This window comes from Gobio gobio (genome assembly GCF_949357685.1).
Source record: "Gobio gobio genome assembly, chromosome: 5".
Taxonomy (NCBI): domain Eukaryota; kingdom Metazoa; phylum Chordata; class Actinopteri; order Cypriniformes; family Gobionidae; genus Gobio; species Gobio gobio.
The window spans coordinates 49,654,585-49,676,293 of NC_137101.1; the positions used below are offsets into that span (position 1 = coordinate 49,654,585).

A 21,709-nucleotide genomic window follows, 5' to 3' on the forward strand; every position below is an offset into this window, starting at 1 on the left:
ACTCTCTATGAGGGGCCGTACAAGCCATAATTCATTACTGGTACTCTCACACACATACATACATATTCTACTCTCACACACATACATCCTCCTTTCACACACAGTACATTTCTAGTCTCTCTCACACACACATTCTTTCCCTCCTTTTGGTATCCATTACTTCCTCTTTAAGCAGGAAGTCACTCTCAGACCAGAAAATACATGTTCAAGACCTGCTCAGCTCTTCCTCACAACGTTACAATGATGCTATTCAAAGTCATCCTGTTCTCTTTTCAAGTACAGTTGTTACTGGTGGGAGTAAGTAGCAATGAACATGAATGATGAGAATTTTTTCTCATCTACATTGGAGTCCTTATATGGATGTCTCAATTTAGTGCGGACTGCTTATGAATCCAGACAAAGAGCCAGGTCTGAGAACAGTTATGTCCTGTTTCCTCCACCTATCATTACTGGACATGAGGGCAGACCTCGATACAGCATTTCAGGAGAGCAAATTTCTCATTTGGCATCCCTGGGAATTAATTGGCAAAGCGTTGCAATGTGTTTGGGCGTAAGCTTTTAGACTCTGTACAGACACAGACTGCTCCTGGGTGTCCAGCTACTGATGTATACAACACTATCAAACCACAGCCTGAACAGAGTTCCTCGTGAAATTCTTCAGTCTACAACAAACGCAGGCGAACAATATGTGTATGGGAGCTTGAAATCACGTGGTTTTCATATTCAGAGTTGGCGTGTCAGACAGAGTCTACAAGAAATCGATCCTATTGGACGATCCTTCAGAAGACGGCATACAATCCATAGACAAATTTACAGTGTTGTAAATCCAAATTGATTGCATACCGATTTGACCAATTGCATTAATGCTGCACTTAAACCAGCACAGTTACTGTAATGTAGGCTGCACACAAATTAATGTTAATTCACAAATGAACATTGCTAGCAAACGTCTCCAATAAACTGCATGTTGACATTAGACTAACACTTAACTATGAACACAAACACTCAATGGCTTTAATTGGTTTATTTCGGTAGCAAACATTTAACTATAAATCTTAAGGTCTTTCCATTTAACCATTGTTTTTTTTTTTTATTGTTTTTTTTTTACCATCACATTTAAATTACTGCAGTGTGAGCGCACTTGGACGTGATGGAAGAGGTAGCATATTTAAAGGTGCAGTACGCAATTTCTGAAAAACTGTGGGACTATCAAGATATGGTTGTGATCCTTTTGGGATGGGGCTTGGACATGAATAAATCATTATACAGTGCTTTCTGAATCCCCTAATCTAAAGTCTAAACTAGAGGTCGACCGATAGTGGATTTTACCGATAACTAGATTGGACCACACTTCCCGATAACCGATTAATCGACCGATAGTTTTTAAAATGGATACTGGATTAAAAAAAAAAACAATTAAAACAGTGCTATACTTTGAAAATGTGCTTTGAAACTGTTTGAAAATGTTTGAAAACATTAAAATATTACAGGTCAAATTAGTTTCTTTACTAATAATCTAGAAACATGCATGTACATTTCATAGGTAACACTATGCAAGTCCCTTTGCAACAAGGATGTATTAGCTTACATGAACTATAAGCATTATGCATTCATTTTTACAGCATGTAGTAATATGAGCAATACAATTGTACCTTGATCATTCATGTTACTTCATAGTGCATTAACCAAGTTTAACAGATAAAAATTAAGACAATTTAATGTTGAAATTAACATACTAACGATGAACAATACTTCATTTATTAACCTTAGTTAATGTTACAAATGGAATCTTATTGTAGTGTTACCATTTCAATCTAATAAAAAACGAATGCTCTGCTTTGTTTATGTTTCTGTCGGCAGCATGACGATACAGTTTGCTTTCTCACATCACTAATTTTATATGTGCAACATTTGGTTCGGACTTGTGTGTGTTTTTATCACATTGTTTTAACTGCTTGAGGTACTGCTATTAGCTTCCTCTCAGCCTCGACGACAAACATACACACTGCTGTTCTTTACCTGTTACTGCAGCATCTAGACAAGAAATGAATTACTTTATAATGATTTGGCAACAAGTACTGTAGTGCTCTGTATTTCGCTGGTGTTTTAAACATCTGAAGTGTCAGCGCTCTCTCCGTTCAGCGCGCAGCCTCACGTGGTAATGTAAACAACACATGTGAGGTTTTTTTTCGCCTCTAGAGGCCGCTCTCCTGCTATATCATGCCAACAGACCCTTCTCAGAGCTCTCGTACTGTGTAATGACAGCGCACCCTCCAGCAACGGACGCAACACGGGAAAACTATCGGTGAGGATTTTTGCCGATAACCGATTGTTCCACCAATCAACTATCGGTGCTGATTAATTGGCAAAACCGATGAATCGATCAACCTCTAGTCTAAACTATTCATCACACGTAAACAAGTTTCATATCACTTAAAGATCTTCCTGTTCCAAGTTACTCATCTAACATGATCTCATGAGCTTATAAGTACGCAAAGTCAGTCTGACACACTTGCGTTTGCATAAACACTAATGGGCGTATGTACAGCTTCTAAATCAGTTTTACATAAAAATACTTTTGGAAAGTACAAATGTTTCCTTTATTCTACTTCTCCCCAGAATGAATTCTCATGTGGACTTTAAGGTTTCCATCTTGACTGAAACTGTCTCCACAGTGAGGGCAGGTGAAACGGTTATTTCCATTGTGAATGTTCATGTGGACTTTAAGGGTTCCTTTCTGAGTGAAAGTTGTTCCACACTGTTGGCAGGTGTAATGCTTCTCTCCAGTGTGAGTTCTCATGTGGTATTTAAGATGTTCTTTTTGCCTGAAACTCATTTCACACTGTTGGCAGGAGTAGGGCTTCTCTCCAGTGTGAATTCTCATGTGGATTATAAGGTTTCCTTTTTGATCGAAAGTTACTCCACACTGTTGGCAGGTGTAATGCTTCTCTCCAGTGTGAGTTCTCATATGGTTTTTAAGATTACCTTTTTGCCTGAAACTCATTCCACACAGTTGGCAGGTGAAAAGTCTTTCTTGAGTGTGAGTTCTCATGTGTTTTTTAAGGGTTTCTTGTTGATTGAAAGTTACTCCACACTGTTGGCAGGGGTAAAACTTCCTTCTAGTGTGAGCTCTCATGTGAATTTCACGGTATCCATGCTTTTTGAAACTTAGTCCACACAGATGGCAGGTGAAATTACCGACAGTCCCTGTCTTTTGAACCCTTTTTCCTGAAGTAGTTTTTTCAGTCTGTGAGACACTCAAAGATTTTTCATCAGTTATGAAATCATGATGTGTCTTTTCCTGATCTTTCTCTTCCATTTCATTCAGATCTTGACTCTCCTCTTTCAATGGCATCAGGTCTAAGCAAAAAAGTACATAAAAGTTAAAAATTAATCCCAGTTTAATGCCACAAAGCAACAGACAATAACACATTTTGACACAAAACATTAATAACATGTATACTGGATCATATACACCAGGGGTGCCAAACTCAGTTCTTGGAGGGATTCCTGGTTGCATTCGCACCGCCATATATGAACTCTGAAGTGCCGTCACAAGTCAGAGATTACTTAATAAGCACACAGTAACTTTAATTGATTTTATTGTAAAGCATGTTCAGGACTCTTATGTAAGGGAACTTTTTATTGATTTCACCTCAGCTTTTAATAGAATGCAGGTTCACTTGCTTCTATCACGTCTACAATGTGAATATAAATTCTGCTGTGGCAGGGCCAGCCAGCTAGGTTGAAAAAATATGCCAACAAAGACACGTGGATACGTATGCTGAGCCCTGGGGGGGTTATAAGCCACAGTAGCTCAGCAATCTGCCTCGAAACACCTTTCTTGTGCATTCCAAGTGATTAAGGCGATCATCCGAAATTTCATAGAACCACAGTTACATGCGTAACTAGCATTCGGTTTCATTCCTACTGACCACCAGAGGCAGTGTAATCACTACTGTATGACACATACTAACATAGTCATGAGGAATGCCACCCACCTGATGTAAAATTGAGCAGTATACGGTCTAAATTGAGCAGTAGAGCTCACATAATACTTCAAGACATCCAGTAACCAACGCAAGCACAATTCGCAGGAAAGTGAGGATTCAGAGCAAGTTCAGACAGCGTGCACCCTTCAGAAAACTGCAGACAAGACTGGAAGATCCACCAACTGGAACATGATATGCAGAAATGTACGCTCGTCCAGTATACGTTGAAAAAAGCTGAAGATGCTCAGATTGTTACGTTGCAGAAATCCTGTGTAATGTCTCCCATAACAGAGGGATAGGTGGAAATGCATATATAGGCATTTCGGCCATTTGTGAGATCCTGGCCCAAGGGACTGGACACTTCCATCTTTGCAAACCATAAGCGACAGTGAGTGTTCATCTCTGATGCAAAAAGAGCCACATGGAGAACATGGAGGCCTGCCAGGACCAGCATGAAATACTTTAGAGCCAAGAACACTGCACGCAGTTCCAGCCGGTTGATATGTTCTGTGGCCTGGGTCAGTGTCCAGTGCCTACAAATACCCCTCCGATTCCATGTTGCCCCCCATCCTGTGGGAAGTGTCTGTCGGGCACACCTCCCTTCAGAAACTACCTGTCTCCACCGCCTCAACGCACGTATGCAACGGTGAGAAACTACAATCAGTCGATGCCAAAACCGTTGTTCCATAACTGGAGTGGTCTGAGGTGGAGTAAACCCAGGGGAATCGCCACTGTAGCTGCCATTAACATTACTATTAGTTGTAGGACCACCTCATACTGCAAAGACACACCCGGGTGAAAACGAGTCAAAAGTTGCAAAATGTTTGTCACACATTCCTTAGACAGGGAGGCAGACATTAGGTGGGAATTCAGGGTCATTCCTATGAACGTAGTGGTCTGTGTTGGAATCAGACAGCTCTTTTTCATGTTCATGGAAAAGCACAACTTCTCAAAAGCAGTCTGGAGTTGGTAGCACTTTGAACTGGTTGGATTGATTCAGGAAATTGAAACAGAAGCTTTCTGTGATGAACAACAATCGTGACGTGAAAGTATGCATCTTTCAAGTCGACAGGCCGGAAACCACCATCCTTCTTGGGAGCAAGAAGATACACTGAATAGAACCAGTCTCCCTGAATGAGGGTATGAACTCTGTCTATGGTTCCCTTCTGTAACAGTGAACACATTTCCTGACAGAGAACCATTGCGTGAACTGACAACCGTAGCAACAATTCTTGAAAACCTGGGAGGCTGGAATTGAAACTGTAGAGTATATCCCCTGCTCAGAGTCATCAAAACCCAGGGGTCTGATGTGTTGGTCCTCCAGTACTCCAGCTCTATAGTAAAACGCTCGCTCACCGGCCTGATTATCTCAGGTTTTATGCGCGCGATTTTTAGTGGTTGCACTGGGACGCTGATGGGGTCCTCCTGGCAACTGTCGATGAAGTGGCTGAAAAACTCTAGCATCCTCAGTAACATGAGGACTTTGAGGGGGCTGTGACTGAGGTGTAACAAAATGCTCTGATGTGGCATAGTGATGCCGTGTCTGAACTAGGCATCCTAAAAGGTAGGGTTTCGCTGCACCTGCGTCAGTTGATGAGTGGCTTCAGGCTGCTATAAATTACTATAAATTTGCTTGTTTGAGGTGTACCATAAAGCTCACATTACAAATGTTAGTAATACGTATGTAACTCTGTCATTTATTTATTTTCCAAACAATGGCAATTTTCTTCAAATCTGCAGTTCTGGGTATGCGGACCCAAAGCAGCTTTGGTGCCTACGCTCTGTTGTTATGTATCGTCATCACTGTCCTGCGTTCTCATTGGTTCGCTGGCATTTGAGGGATTTAATGAGCAGGGTAAGTTGTGAGCGAATCGCTCGCACAAGAGGAAAAATTAGCTTTTACTGCCAGATCTCAAATCTCACCAAAAATCACATTGTGTTTGATACAAAATTAAATAGACTGAATCCAGTGAAAAAATTCATAACTGAAACTATTATTCTTTTTTTAAACACTTCTGAGACACATTTAAATTGACACCTGTCATGGTGTTTCTAATCTGTCGTCTCTGATTTAGATTTGTGTCCTCAGCCGATGTGCTGTCCCGTTTAAAGGTCCCGTTCTTCTTGTTTTTTTAAGCTTTGATTGTGTTTACAGTGTGCAATATAACGTGTTCATGTTTCGCGTGTCAAAAACACAGTATTTTTCACACAATTTACTGATCTGTATACCGCTGTTTTCACTGTCCTAAAAACGGGCTGATGAGTTCCTTGTTCTATGAAGTCCCTCCTTCAGAAATACGTAACGAGTTCTGATTGTGCCAGCGGTTCCCGTGTTGTGATTTGACCGCAGCTTAGCGCACGTTGCCCGGTTCCTGTGTTGTGATTCGACAGCAGCTTAGCGCATGTTGCACGGACAGGTCACGCCTCTTACCGTAACGGGGAGATGTATGCGCTCAATAATCTCTAAGTACAGCGTCCCTGGGAAAGCCAAACAAAGGTGATTTGACTCCGGGATGAAAATAACAGCGTCTCGACGACATGGCGACAAACACACTCAAACGCAGCACTTCCTCTTCTCCACGCAACACTTCCTCTTCTCCACGTGGGAGAGCAACAAGACCTTTTTTGCGTATTCTTGTGGGCGGAGGTTAGTCAACAAACTGTTCTACTGACGTCATTAAAGCAGGATGTAGAGGGATGTAGTCCAAACCGGCCGTTCACTGTAGGCTTTGAAAGGGAACTTCTGTTAAATAAAATATCTCGCTTGGCATTGAACTTTGAGCTTTATAATTTTACAGGTATTATTTATGCTCTAACACCAACATTACACACTAACTGAAGTTTGAACAATGGGATCACGAAGAACGGGACCTTTAAAGGTAAAGCATTTAGTTTATGTGACATTAGTGCCACCTGGCGGAATTACACAAATACAGCATATTTTGCAAACGGCCCTTCCGTGCGTCACGCCAGACTCAACTCAAACAACTCAACAGCTTTTACGGGTGCTTGGGAAGGAATCAACAGGTAAATGTAGGTTACTTTCAATAAATGGTCAAATATATTAGGAAACTTTTAGCTGTGAGAGTAAGCAACTGATCAGCTAACACACCAACTAGAGCGATGGCGAACGTGCTTATTTCAAACTCATCCAACATACAGGTGCATTTATGATACAACACGTCACTCAGCATACCAAGGGTTAAAACCGCTCACCACTGATATATATATATATATATAAAATATATGTAACAGATGTACTTTCCTGACTGGAGCTGTCCACAGAAATGTCCCCGTTTTACAGTTCGTTCAAAACAACCCGTAGAGTTACTGCAAAAAAAGAGCAGCATGAGCAGCTGCTGGTTATAAGAGCAATAGTGTAGTGATTATTTTCAGCAGCAGATGGTGCTGTGAGCTACACTGACTCTACGCGCCGCTACTTCATGAAGAATATAACCGAGAGCAGAGCGCCATTATCATCAAATATCAAAAGAAACATCTTTATCGCTTTCAAGTTAGAAACATACTAACTATTCATGTTAAATTAAAGTAATAATGTTTGCATGTGCTTTATAAGAGAGCCTCAACAGGGATTGTTTTGTCCTGAAGTTCCGCAGTCACAAAGCAGTGATTGTCACATCTGAACCATTAAAAAGCCCCAAACAATTACACATGCAATAAAAACATGTGCAGAATACACACACTTTCTGCTTAAAATGAGCCTTAATTAGACCAATGAAGGACAGTTAGAGTTATTTTCAAGCACAAACGTAACAAAACATTTGAAGTAAAAAAAGTAATTTATATAGTATAAACTTGTGAAAATTAAAATATTAAATACAATTATAAAATGTTCAAATATTTGTTAAATAGTTTTAAATAGTATTTATCATATTAATGTTGTTTTATTTTTGTAATTTTTAATTTTTTGTTTTTGTTGAGTCATGTTATAATATTTGTTGAATAGTTTTATTTATGTTTAGGTTGTTTTATTTTTGTAATATGTTTTTGTTGAGTCGTGTTATAATATTGTTTTGAACTGCTTGTTATTTACAATGGTTAGGCTTCTATTAATTGTTTTCATTGTTTGTTTGGTTTTTGCAGGTGCATTGAATTGTATTACATCCAGACCAAAAATCCTAATAATCAAACTAAATCATAATAATTATTAATGTTAATAATAATATAGGGAGCCCACAACAACAACAACAACCATTCAAAAATATATTGTCCCTGTTTTGTAATTAAAATATAATAACAAATTAGATTTTGACCACTCAAATAGGAAATGTCCCCGGTTTCCATTTCAGAAATCTGGTCACCTTAGTATTTAGTAGGGCTGTAATCTCCCAGTCGATTATTAGTCGATACGGTGTGGCTCGACCAAAATGAGAGGGGGTTCAGCGAAAAATCGGCAGCTGGCAGCAGGAAGTAGCTGCCGTTGACAGCCGGAAGACATGCCATATTAGGAGGGACCTGCTATTTCGTGGCAGCCAATCAGCATCGTCCAACGTAGTAACAACCAATCACATTTAACTGAAAGTTAAGCGACAGCAGCCAATATTGGCGCCGGTGAATCTTCAGTGATGGCCTCGGTAAATTCGTAATTAGTATATTAATTATCAGATTAATGAATTATTGTTGCTCTGTAAGTTGGATTTTAACTTTTATGTTAGAGACAGTGTATCTGTGACTACTTGAATTGGTTAATTTAATCATTTGTAGAAACGCAGCTTGTGCCTCCTGGTTTGCCAAGGGGTGATCATTAACTTCAAATTACTTTACCATTACCATTAAATATTAGCGTTTGTTAACACGTTAACTTAATCTATTGATTAGAAAAAAGCTCATGCTGATTTATTGGAATTATTGACAAGCTCAGCCGTGATGATACACGTACAACACGAACCATGTCGTTTATTTGTGTGTGTATCTAATTTTTCAGGGGATTGTCTGATATCCAACCATTTATTTATTTGTTTTGCTATTGCATTGTTTTGTTTTTTTTGACAAAAAAGTTATTTTAAGAACTACTTTTCTTTCTCACTCTGTGTACACTCAGTTCTACACTTCTTGTGATTTAAATGTGGTTACAATAAAAACTGAGAAATTTAATGGTTTAGAAACATGTCTTCAATTATTCTTTTTAATCATGCTCATTTTTATGCTCCTCAAATTTAAATATTCAGGTGTAACAAATTGGAGAGAGAAGTCGGTGACAAGTCAAGAATACTACCAGATGTACACTCTGCGATCTAATCTAATCTTTCTTTCTTTTTTTTCCCTTAAGTTGCCTTTAACTTAACTTTTCTTTCTTTCTAATTATTTTCTTTCTAACTTGTCTATCTTTCTAAAAGTTACAGCTGTTTTATAAAACAAAGACAAGAATGTATTGAAATACTACAAATGTAAAACTGAACTTAAATAATGGCAAAATTAGATTTTAAATAAAGGTAATTGAGACAATGTTCTTTTTTTCTCTCTTTTAGACAGGACTTTAATGAATGTTTATGTGCATTTAATAAATATATGTGTATTTATATATTTCATTATTTAACAAACATGTACACTCATAAATTATATTTATACACATACAAATTCATAATTTCAAGTGTAGCTTAATTTTTGTTTTCTGTATTATGTCTATGATCTTCGTTAATTGATTTATTTGATAAACCTTTTTAGATCAAATACAAAATTACAAATTTAAGTATTTTATTTAAATAAGTACTAAAATGATATATAAATTGATAATTTATTTGCTTTGCTAAAAGCGGCATCCTCCGACTTCTGGTTATTAGCGGCAGCTGACGTCAGCTGCCAGTGGCAGCTACTTCCTGCTGCCAGCTGCCGATTTTTCGCTGAACCCCTACTGACCAAAATTTCAATTTTTTTGCAGCGTTCATTTAATTAGTTTGGCCGCATTTATTTCATCAGTTTGGCCGCGTTCATTTCATCAGCTTGGCCGCGTTCATTTCATCAGCTTGGCCGTGTTAATTTCATCAGTTTGGCCGCGTTCATTTCATCAGCTTGGCCGCGTTCATTTCATCAGCTTGGCCGCGTTCATTTCATCAGTTTGGCCGCGTTCATTTCATCAGCTTGGCCGCGTTCATTTCATCAGCTTGGCCGCGTTCATTTCATCAGTTTGGCCGCGTTCATTTCATCAGCTTGGCCGCGTTCATTTCATCAGTTTGGCCGCGTTCATTTCATCAGCTTGGCCGCATTCATTTCATCAGGTGGAAAGCACTAATTGCTAATGGGGGTGTTTTCAGAGCACCCCTGTTTCACAGGTAACAGTCTGCCTTCAGAACACCCCCCTTGTTTTCACTTATTTTGGATTAGCCAAACCCGCTGGAGAAGAGAGACAGATTGAAGCACGCTACTTTGCTGTATAGGCCTATTATTTATTTAATTGTGAGAGCGTGTTCCTAGTCAGTCCTCTTCTACCATGTCAACAAAGACATCGGCAGTGTGGCAGCATTTTTAAAAAATAGAAAATGGGACAAAAGTTGAATGCCAATTTTGCAAGCAACAGTTTGCATATCACAGCTCGACGACAAACATGTCATCACCTAAAGACGGTAAGCTAACTTGTCTGCGTTAGGTTGCCTCGTCTGTTTAGAGTTGCACTTTATTTAGTTTCTGCTCTTGATCTGGCTTGTTTAATAAATATTATTTTTTTTATTAAAGTAGACGTGCCTTTTGTGTTTAAGAGTAAAAGCTTTAAGTTAATAGTCTATTCGTGTCTCAGCCGTGAAGCTGAGCTGATCCTATGTTCGAGCTGCACATAGTGGCTACAATGAAAGTGTCTGTCAGTTATTATAATACATATGACAAAAACACTTGTCTAAATTATGTTGCATATTCCTCAAAAGTTCTTGTGATGATATCACTAGTTGACAACATATTTTCGGAAATCATAGGCTATGATATTGCGCAGGTGCACGTGATGCAACGCTGTCTGAGCCGACAGACTTGTGTGTCAGACTCATTTCAGTTTAAAATAATCAGGTCAAAAACTATTTAATATATATAATTATGTATAATTAATTTAGACAGACAACAAGGCCACCAAGTACTGCGCACAGTGTGCAGCTAATTAATTGAACGTTTTTTTTCCTAACGTCATTTTTAGTCGAAAATTTCAGGACTTCAGTCGACCAAGATTTTCTTTGGTTGATTACAGTCCTAGTATTTAGGGGATTTTTAGTAAAATATTAAAGGGAAAATATTACTGACATTCTACAAAAATATCCTTAATTTCTGTAGAGCTGGAGATTTGAAAAAAGATGACTGAGTTGAGCTTTGAGAATTAAACCAACCTGTTTGTTCCTCAGTTTCTTCATGTTTCACTCTCAATGTTTCCTCACTCTTCATTTCTTTACTCTCTTCTTTCTCTGTTTGTTCCTCAGTTTCTTCATGTTTCAAACTGAAAACATTTTCAATCTTCAAGTCTTCACTCTCCTCTTTAATGAAAGCCATCTTTATAACAGTGTGTCATGTGGATCTCAGTCACTTCCTCAGGAGTTTGTCTGTTTGTTTGTCCTGTTGAAGAGGAGAATAATTAACAGAAAGAAAAACAAATCCACACTAAATCATTTCAGTAGTTCATCGCACTAGTAATGGAGTCAGTCAGAGGGATAGTTTTTTTTTCAAAATTACAGAATTCTAATTATTATTCGATTCAACTACCGATGTATCGGCCAATGATTGGTAGCGGCCGATAAAAGCTGTTATTTTCACTGTTGGCCATCTGCTGATTGTTTAAAACAGACGATGATCAGGGCAGATGGTGTCCTGTCAATCAAAAGGATGAAGACAAACGTGTCCGACTGCAAATCATACTGTGTGTGAAGAAAATGTCTTGTGTTGAATTTAGGTCAAGATAACGCAACAATAATGCAGACAGTTAAAAATAGCAACATAAAAGCGTCTCTATTTGACCCTATGAATCACCCGTAGCTCAAGCCAGGGTTGCAGGTCTGCGGTTTTCCCTACACTAAACATGATCTGTAGCGCCTCTCATCCAATAAATGCAAATAAATTGCTTTGTTACTTCTAAAAAGAATCAACATCATCTTTCCAATTCTGACCATTTTATCAGGAAATTCAAAGAATAAATGCCGTTTTGACGCTCCTACATGTGACGTGACAGATCGCTGTAGCGCCTCAGTTCATCTCTAGCACTTTAATACAAGTTATATCTCAAAAAACATTTATGAATATCAAAAGATATGTTGAAAGATACACTACAATTTACCGAAATACAACTCATGTAAACACTCAATCCCTGTTTCAACCGTGGAAATATGTCAATAAAACAGCTTGTAGGTCACTGCACATTGTATTTAGCCAAACGTTAGCTCAGGAAAGTCATCCGATGTTCACCGTTTGTTAGTTAACAATAAAGAAACACTAGAGAGGAGCTTATTTACTGTTAATTATATATGTTTGCTTGAATAAATTTGACATGATCACAAGTGCTTATGAAAAATGCCTTAAATGTGCAACATTCAGTATGTTTTTTATTTGGGTGTAATTAGCCCATTATATCTGAAATAAATAGCAGTTTAATATGATACCTTTGTTGTTAATTGCAACCAATTCATAGTTTTCAGTCACGTGACTGTCGCGGAGCCTTGGAGGGCAAAACCGCCATAGAACTGCAGCACAAGCCTGTCAAATTTCCATCTTAAAACAAAAATATGTGAACAAGATGCACGTTTTGGGCACTTATGATCCATATACAGCACCTGCTGCAGTATTTCAATCACTGAAAACAGCGGGACGTTTTTAAAACGCTCAAACAGTATAGGGTGAGCTGTCATTTTAAACACAGATTAATTACGCAGTAAAACGTTAAAGAGCTGATCAAGCAGCAGACGGAGGTGAACTGAAGAATCCTTAGTGCGGCCCACCCTTAAAGTGAACAGTGATATTAAAAGATCAAATTCAGTTAATACCTTTTTGATGATGCGTACTATATACAGGCAAATAGATGAGGCAAGAATATGAACACAACGTGTTTTCTTTATAATGGGTTTCGATGGGGAAAACACCAAACGAGAAACCTTGTGTTGCACTAATATTCTGTGTTCGTCTGCTTTGTATGCAACATCATTAAGGTGTATATTGAATTTGGTATTTTAATATCACTGTCTTACCGCATTAATACTGACTACAAACCTGGTAAAAATGACTAGCGGGCAATGGAGGAGAGCCTTGTTTTGCCCTCCAGGTGGGCGTTCCTATAAGCGTGTGACCACACGTGAAAATGTCTCAGGTTACAAATGTAACCTTTGTTCCCTGAGAACAGGGAACGAGACACTGCGTCAGCTTCGACGCTACGGGGAACGCCTCCAGCGTGACTGGTGCCTGAAATCACAATGAAAAAACTTCAATCCTATTGACCGGTGACAGCCTATGATGTCATCAAGGTGCGACCAGGAAGTATATAAGGGCGCCTTGCCAACATGACAGTATCTAATCGTCTGAAGGGACTGTTTTCGGCAGGCAGGCCCTGCGGCATGGCAAAGTGACGCAGTGTCTCGTTCCCTGTTCTCAGGGAACAAAGGTTACATTTGTAACCTGAGACGTTCCCTTTCGTAAGGGAACTCGCACTGCGTCAGCTTCGACGCTACGGGGAACGATATACCCACGCCACCATGCCGATGGGAGTGCATGCCCACTGGCAGTGACAACTGTCAAGACAAGCAAATTCTACTGAAATGCCTGAACCACTCCCCTTCTGGTCACATTAGGCTGTCAGTGACAGCGCTCCCTACGGTCATAGCCCAAGCTATCGCCCAAGAATGAACCTTCACACACATGAGGTCCTTCCCAGGCCCTGCTCGAAGGCCTGGAACCACCCATTCGACCTAGAAGGGGTTCCTTTAAGGGAACGTGGCAAGGGAACTACGAGGGAACCCTATGCCAGTCACTATTCGGGAGGTTCTCACCGAATGCCACCAGGGAGACCTGACCAGGTGACCCAGTCTGTCATGGGACACGTAATACGGTCAACCCTGTCTGTACAGTACAGAGCCTCTGGTACTCGCCTCCGAAGAGGCATCCCGCTAGGGTGCTGCAAGAAAGGCAGTGACATCCACTAGCCGGATCTCAGAGACGGGTTATCCCGGAGAGCAGCTCTCAGCGAAGTGCTATATAACCCTTGCTAGCGAGGGGAGTTTAGCCGCTCGATCCTCGGATCTACCAAGCACCTACTTTAAAACGTGCTTAGGAGGCCAGAGGCCTTACAGGCTGAATATGCCAGGGAGGCCCCGAGGGGCCTACAACCCTTAACCAGCGCCAAGCGGCCGTAAGCTCATAGTAGACCCTCATTCGAGAGGAGCTCATAAGCCTGCCTGGTAGGTAGCCATGCCGTAGGCAAACTATGAAAGTCCCCTCCCGTGGGGACCGCATAGCAGCAGCAACGTCTCATCGTGCTAGGGTAAGAACACCGCCTCCAGGTCTCGCGAACGGCCAGAGACCGGCGCCTGATAGCGGGTGACCACTAGCTGTCAGCGTAAGGCCAGTTGTGCGTTCCCGCCAGGGGAACTCGTTCCCCATGGAGGCCGAGAGGAGCCTCCACCTGGTAACCCGTGCCGACTGCTCGCGTGTCCAACAGCGGAGCTCGCCCTCAGGAAGGCCATACGGGCCTGAAACCTGATCGCAGTCGTGCTAGCACTCGAGGTAGCTGGGAAGATAGGGACTCGCATCATCAGGGAGGCCTAGCGGGCCTACCACCTGCAAAAATGCCGGGCATTTCTCCATCACAGCCCTCTGCTCAGTGACTGGACCTATCCAGAGACCACGAGACAGGAGCGTGCCCTCAGAGGAGGCCACGTGGGGCCTACTACTCCAAGCGAATCCCACAGGGAAGCCCCGTGCAGCTTGCCTGATAGCATCCAATGCTACGATCCGTTACCGAACCTGGGGACCGGGGAACGATTTCAGGGAGGCGCAATGCCTCCACCTGATAGCAGAGCGTGCCGCCCATAGCCAGAATATCCCTGCACTCAGGGAGGCCAGTTGAGGCCTACTACCTACTAGCACTCCTGCTAGCCATCCAGCACCTACTAGCAGCTTGTACCAGCCGTCGAGGGACTCAATGCCCGTGGCGCCCCCTCAGGGGAGACCAGGCAGCGCCCGCTGACCACAGCAGGCCCTCAGGGAGGCCAATCGGGCCTACCACCTGAGCGAAGGAAACCCAAACCGGGAGCCTACCCCTCAGGGCGGCCTTAAAGAAGGCTGGCTGCTGCGCCTGGGCTGGCGGCAGCTGTCTGCTGCTGACAAAGCCTGGAAATCCAGTTCACACCTGGGAACTCATCCCCAAGGAGACTAGTTGACGAGGTTACTGCTGACGTCGACACCAGTGGAGAAGATCCTCCAAGGCCCACTCGTGGGCCATGGCGTCGAGACTTTCTTGCAAGGAGGCCGGTTGACGCCTACTACCTGTCCTGAAGTCCAGCTGCCCAGACTGCCCAAGCTGGCTACTAACAACCAGCTGGCTCCTACGCCCAAACCTGGGGCTGGCTCCATCCCAGAGGCGGCTAGGGACAACTGCTTCGCCGTGTCCTAGGGCCCCCAGGACAGCGCAGTCTCTCGGGCAGTGCCTACAAACATGGACCTAATCACATTGCCAACAGCAGTGTACTCAGCGAAAGTGCTTAAACAAAGACCCTCTAAAGCGAGGGGAGTACAACTTACGTCACCTGCCTCGGGGAGGCTGTCTTACTTTCCATGCAGCGGCCATCCATAAGTGCGAGAGCGTCAGCCATTGGCAATGCTCGGGCCTCAGGGGAGCTTCCGACCAGAACCTCAACAGAGGTTTATCCGATGTTCAGTTCAACCCGAGCCCTAAAGGAGGTGGAGCAGAGACAGAGCAAGGGTGAAACAATACCTTTTCTTTAGAAAATATAGAACCCACCGGCCGAACATCCTCCAGGAAGAGGCCGAGGGCCGCCAAAAGATGGCGGCCACCAAGCTCTGAAAGGCGGAAACGGCAGATAAAGTCTAATCGCAAACCAGCGAAAGACGCTTCACTCCGCCCCACGACCACTGGCAAAGTCGCTGTCTGCTGCAACACCCCGACTGCGTTACTCGTAATCCCGGAACGCAGAGAAGGGGGCGGGCCTTGGCCGGACGACTCTGTAACAAGAGGAGGCTGAAACAAGGATGCATAAACCACGCCATGTTCTTATATCAAAAGACAGGCCAGGGGCGAACAACCTTCATTAAAAGGGAACGCCCCCATCCTTGACAAAGCCTAGGCCAAGTGGTGCGACATAAGACCGCACTAGATCTACTCAGGGCTCGGGAAAGAAATATTATTACCTCTAATATTACACACTGAGGCCCCGAAACCCCTTTTCCCAAAGCCCCGCAGAGCTGGGCGCAGATCTTACTACAGCTCGCGCATTAGCGCGTACCCGGTCTTCAGCTACTTCCCACTTTTACGCTAGGAAAAACACAGCTCGCCCTCTACACTACAAGCCCTCGGGCAAGAGCGCGAATTAATCATCCACATAGTGGGAAAAATAACACGGAGAGGCAGCAAGACTCCACTAGCAAAAGTGAGGCATACACACACAACCACACAATGTTGCAAAGAAGATCGTTCTTAGCTTACTCACGGGGAGCTGCAGGCCCTGCGAAATCCCTCGATGATCCAAAATTTCCCCAAGCAATCCCTCAGGGGAGCGACGGTACAAAAGTCCTGAAAAACATAGTTTTGAAAATGTTTCGCCCTCATAGAGGGGGACTCACCAATTGCTCCTCGCGGTGCTTCAACCCAGCCATCGAGCTAGTATCCGCCCGCCATCCTGAGGGGGGCGCTTTTAACAAACAAACCAGGCGGGCCGGCAGAATCTTACATCTTCTGCTCATCATGGGCCCACCAGCCTGATGTAAAGCGCCCGGGGAAAAGCCAGAGGAAGGGAAAAAGGCAGCGTTCATCTCCGCGTCCTTGAGGGCGGAGTACACTGCCTGCGCTGGTTCTGGTTACCAGCCCCGGCTTCCTTCCTCCTCCTGTTGCGGGTGTCCCGCCTCCCCTGCGCACCAGTCCTCCGCGGCGGGGGCGCTCGAGAGGCGATGCTGGCTTGCTGTTCCTGTCTCCAGTCCTCAGACTGGGACGGGCCGGGGACACCCGACTGCCTGGGCGCGGTCCCGGACCTCAGCGGGATGCATGTTCTAAATGCTGCCGAGCGCGCCTTTGCCTCTCCGAACCTTCCCACCACCGCCTCTACGGAGGTGTCAAAAAAGTTTGCATTGCAAAAGCGAGGCATCCAGGAGAAAGGACTTCTTTCTCCCCGATGTCCAAACGGCTAAACCACAGATGTCTCTCTGTGGCCACCGTCGCTATCTGTACGGTGGCCCGGAGAGCAAAAACCGCGGTCCAGCGCGTCTCGACTACCGCCTCAGGGGGTCCCTCCCCCTGATCGAGGTCCCTCAGCAGGTCTGCATGGTAAGCCTGCAACACAGCTGTGGTGTGCAAAGCCGCCGCAGCGTGACCCACTGACATGTACGCCCTGCCATTCAGGCATTAGACCGGCAGGGTGGGAGCCATAGTGTCGCCGGCCGCCCAGAGGCGAGATAAACATAACATCTTGTCCACGGGCTGACCCGACACACCCCCAGCCAGGCAGTCCCTCGACATCAGCGAGATTTAGCTCGCCGATGTCGACAGATGCGGGGCTGAGTATGGTTTCTTCCATCCCCTCGAGATCTGCTGATGGAGATCGGGAATGAATGGAAGACTCCCCGGAGTTGGGAGGTCATGAGCGGAGAGAAACCGATCGTCCGAACTGTTTGGACGCTCAGCCTTTCTCCTCACGCGCCGCCAAGGCAGCTGCAGTCTACCTGCAGCGCGTTTCATGACCTCCAGCAACTCCCCGTACATGGGACAGAATGGTTGAAAAGCTTCAGTATTTTTAACTGACTCACCCATCCTCTGCTCGAGTGGAAGAGCGAAGTCCTCTCGCGATCTGGATCGTCCTCGACGAGCCAGATCCATCTGGGAACCACACTTTTGATGTTTAGACGCTGCTCAGCCTCAGCTCGAACGGGGCCGTTCCCAGATGCTGAAACCTCTCCCCTCGAGAAGAGGTCCAGCCGAGTTTGCATGCTCTTCTCCCAGACAGTAAATGCAAAGTGAGTGTGTATCCAAAGCGCAAGCTACCTGGTATACGTTTAAAACACACCTGCAGAAGTGCCGTTGCTTCTCAGCACACTTCAATGTTATCCTTCTTGTAGACGTTTCACGTGAAGACAGGCAAAACAGTCCCTGAAGACGAAAAGATACTGTCATGTTGGCAAGGCGCCCTTATATACTTCCTGGTCGCACCTTGATGACATCATAGGCTGTCGCCGGTCAATAGGATTGACATTTTTCATTGTGATTTCAGGCACCAGTCACGCTGGAGGCGTTCCCCGTAGCGTCGAAGCTGACGCAGTGCGAGTTCCCTTTCGAAAGGGAACTATGAAAAGTGTTGTGTTGAATGAGAGGCTTCTCTGTAGTTTGCAGCATTATTTGGGAGAGAGTTTTTTTTTTCTATAAGAGAAATCAAACTATTGGCATGGGCCGATATCATTGTGAATAATCGTATCGGCTGAGAAATTTTGTATCAGTTCATCTCTACACATTTAGAAAAAATATAAATTGAAACAATAATAAAAAAAATTATAAAAATGTATTATTTAAAATAAATGTACATCACAAACATGTTAAATTAATTTAACAGATATTCAGTTCTTTGGGCTTTTTAAAAACTTTAAAGGCTGTTTGAAAAATTAGCAAATTTGTTACTCCATTTGATGAATATAACTTTTATTTTACAAATTGGTGGTATCAGTTCTTTATTTAGATGCAGTTTTCTTCGCCTCTTTGATTATCTAATTTTCACAGGCAAGTCCTTTTGACGCAGTGTTTCGTTTTTAACATAACTTCTCTCTGAAATAATAATCATATCACACACCAAAGAAAAACTTTGGTTTTGAGTCTAATATATTATTAGTCTGTCAGTTGTTGAATTCTGATGGTCAGCTTTTGAGATTTACTGAACTATGTCTTAAATTTAAGTGTCATATTTCTGATAAAGAATATTGTATTGGCATGAATTCCTCTCTATTCATCAGTCAGAGCGAGAGTTAATGGACCTAAATGACCTGATTAGACAAAAACACTCAAAACTAACACTACAGATTAATAAAAGAATGTCAATTATTCAGACCTTTGATATATTAGTCAGTTTAGCTATTTGATATTTTGTAGAAATCGAGACAGAAATAGAAACAGAGCAATTCGAATCACTGAATCATTTGTTGTGAATCAATCGGTTCAATTTACTCTGAGAGTCTAAAGCTCCGGTTTATCGTCATCTTTTTATTAATTTTCCAACAAAACATTCAATGACAAAAAACAAACAGAAGTTGGGGAATACGCATAACAGATCTTAAACATTACATTTTGCAAATTACTTTTTTTAATTTGAGAGATGTACACTTCTTATTTCTAGAAATTGAGTCATAAAATATTTTAAGATCTTTACAGAAAAACTTAAATGCAGGAGTGATAGACATTACTTTAGCTTTATGAATATGAAACTTCCCAAGAAGAAGAATTAACATTAATGTGTTATCAGTTATATCAGATCCAGTATTACGGTCCATGAAGAGGATCATAGACTCTCCTATTTTAATTATTTAGTCAAATGTATCAAAAACCACCACAGATATCCACTTCCAGAAGTTTCTGAATATTTACAATTACAAAATAAATGTATGAGAGTTTCAGATTTGATTTGACTAAAATAACATTGTGGAGAGAAGCCTTATTTAAACTAGTTAAGAAACATGACATGGATAATACCTGTGCAGTGTTTTAACATTAATGACCTTTAGTTTATTTGGCAGTAAAAGCGTATTACTTACTGACCAACTTTCTCAAATTAAAGTAAAGAGAAATATTGTTTCCTTTTCAAAACTGCTTTTGGGCAAAAACTGATATCTCGAGTAATGCCATTCCTGATGTAAGCGTTATTACACTTCATATCTTTATATTAACACAATACATTAACACAATATATGAACACAATATATGAACACAATATATGAACACAATATATTAACACATCCAATAATAAGTGTTGGAGTCTGAGATGAGCTGCTCCTTCTGTTACTCATGAGTTTATTCTGTTACTTTACTCACACAACACTGATAAATGTTAGATAAAGCGATGCAGTGTTACATTAAATAATACATCATTCATTCTGTGTCGCTTTAAACACTTTAAGCTTAAACACAAACCTTTCTCCAGCAGAAACACAACAGATGCAGGACCGGCGCAGCCTTATGACGTCACACACCAATACCAAAATAAAAGTCCTGCTCAACCAGGCCTGAGTCTAAAACCACAGAAGTGCATACATTTATGTTCATAAAATATATGAATAAAAATAATGACAAAATTCATGTTTTCAATGTATTGATGAAATACATTTAATAACACAATGGTAAGTTATTAATACAGTTCACATTAAGAGTTAAAAAATTAAAATTAAAGCAATATAACTTTTTTTTTCTTGATGATGTACTTCTTATTACTTACTTTTCCATGTAGACTCACATCTAAAGTCCCTTAAACCATCTAAAACCAAAGATGTCTTTGGAATGGACACGAGTATGCTTAAAGATCTTGGATCAGCTCTAGCCAAGCCCATTGCCTCCATCATTAACCTTTCTATTTCGAATTGATATTTCCCAGATGCCTGGAAATCTGCTATTGTTGTACCTGTTTTTAAATCTGGTGACTCCACTGCTTTAAATAACTATCGCCCTATCAGTATTCTTCCGGCTATCTCCAAAGTTTTGGAAAAAAATTGTAGCCGAGCAGATTATCCATCATTTAAATAACAGCTCAGTCTCTCTCCATCCCATGCAATTTGGCTTCAGAGCAAAACATTCCACTGAGATGGCAACGTGCCTCTTTGTAGAGAAAATAAAATCTTATCTAGACTTGGGTGGTGTTGTTGGGGCTGTATTTTTAGACCTTAGAAAAGCTTTTGACACAGTAAATCACAACGTTCTTTTTAGTAAACTTTCTAATTTTAATTTTTCTTGTGATGTCCAAAAGTGGATGGAATCCTATCTGAGTGACAGGACTCAATCTGTTGTTATTAACAATTGTAGATCGGAGCCTCTTAAACTAGCTACAGGGGTTCCTCAAGGATCGATTCTGGGCCCTTTATTATTTAGCCTCTACATTAATGATTTGCCCTTGGTTTGTCCTGAAGTTGAGTGTATAATGTATGCAGATGACACGGTTTTATTTGTTCATGGCAGATCAAAAGACATTGTTGCTGCTAAACTTACAAAAGCTATGAGCTGTGTCACAGCATGGCTGCAGGAATGCTGCCTGCAGCTAAATGTCTCTAAAACTGTCGGGATGTTTTTTAGTAAAACCAGTAGAGTCTCTCATGACCCTGAAATATATGTTACAGGTAAAAAATTGCAGCTGGTTTCACAGTACAAATATCTTGGATTATTGATTGACTCTAATCTCTCATTTAAAGCCCATGTTGAGAAAGTAAGTAAAAAAATTAAGTTAAATCTTACAACTTTTAGATCAATTAGAAGTGAAATGTCTATCGAAGCGGCAAAGATATTTTTACATTCTATTGATTCTTAGTCATCTTTCTTACTGCCAAACAAGTTGGTC

At 41.9% G+C, this 21,709-nt stretch overlaps 1 protein-coding gene across 1 annotated transcript; it reads right to left on the bottom strand.

Annotated features, from left to right (window-relative positions):
- Nucleotides 1–1,010: 1,010 nt before the first annotated feature.
- LOC307126166 (uncharacterized protein) lies at nucleotides 1,011–20,361 on the bottom strand. The gene is made up of 3 exons (XM_079816571.1): nucleotides 20,299–20,361; nucleotides 11,315–11,537; nucleotides 1,011–3,360 (listed from the first exon to the last, which is right to left on the bottom strand). The coding sequence occupies exons 2-3, from the start codon at nucleotides 11,472–11,474 to the stop codon at nucleotides 2,606–2,608; spliced, it is 915 nt and encodes a 304-aa protein (XP_079672697.1). The 5' UTR covers nucleotides 11,475–11,537; nucleotides 20,299–20,361; the 3' UTR covers nucleotides 1,011–2,605.
- Between the last annotated feature and the right edge of the window lie 1,348 nt (nucleotides 20,362–21,709).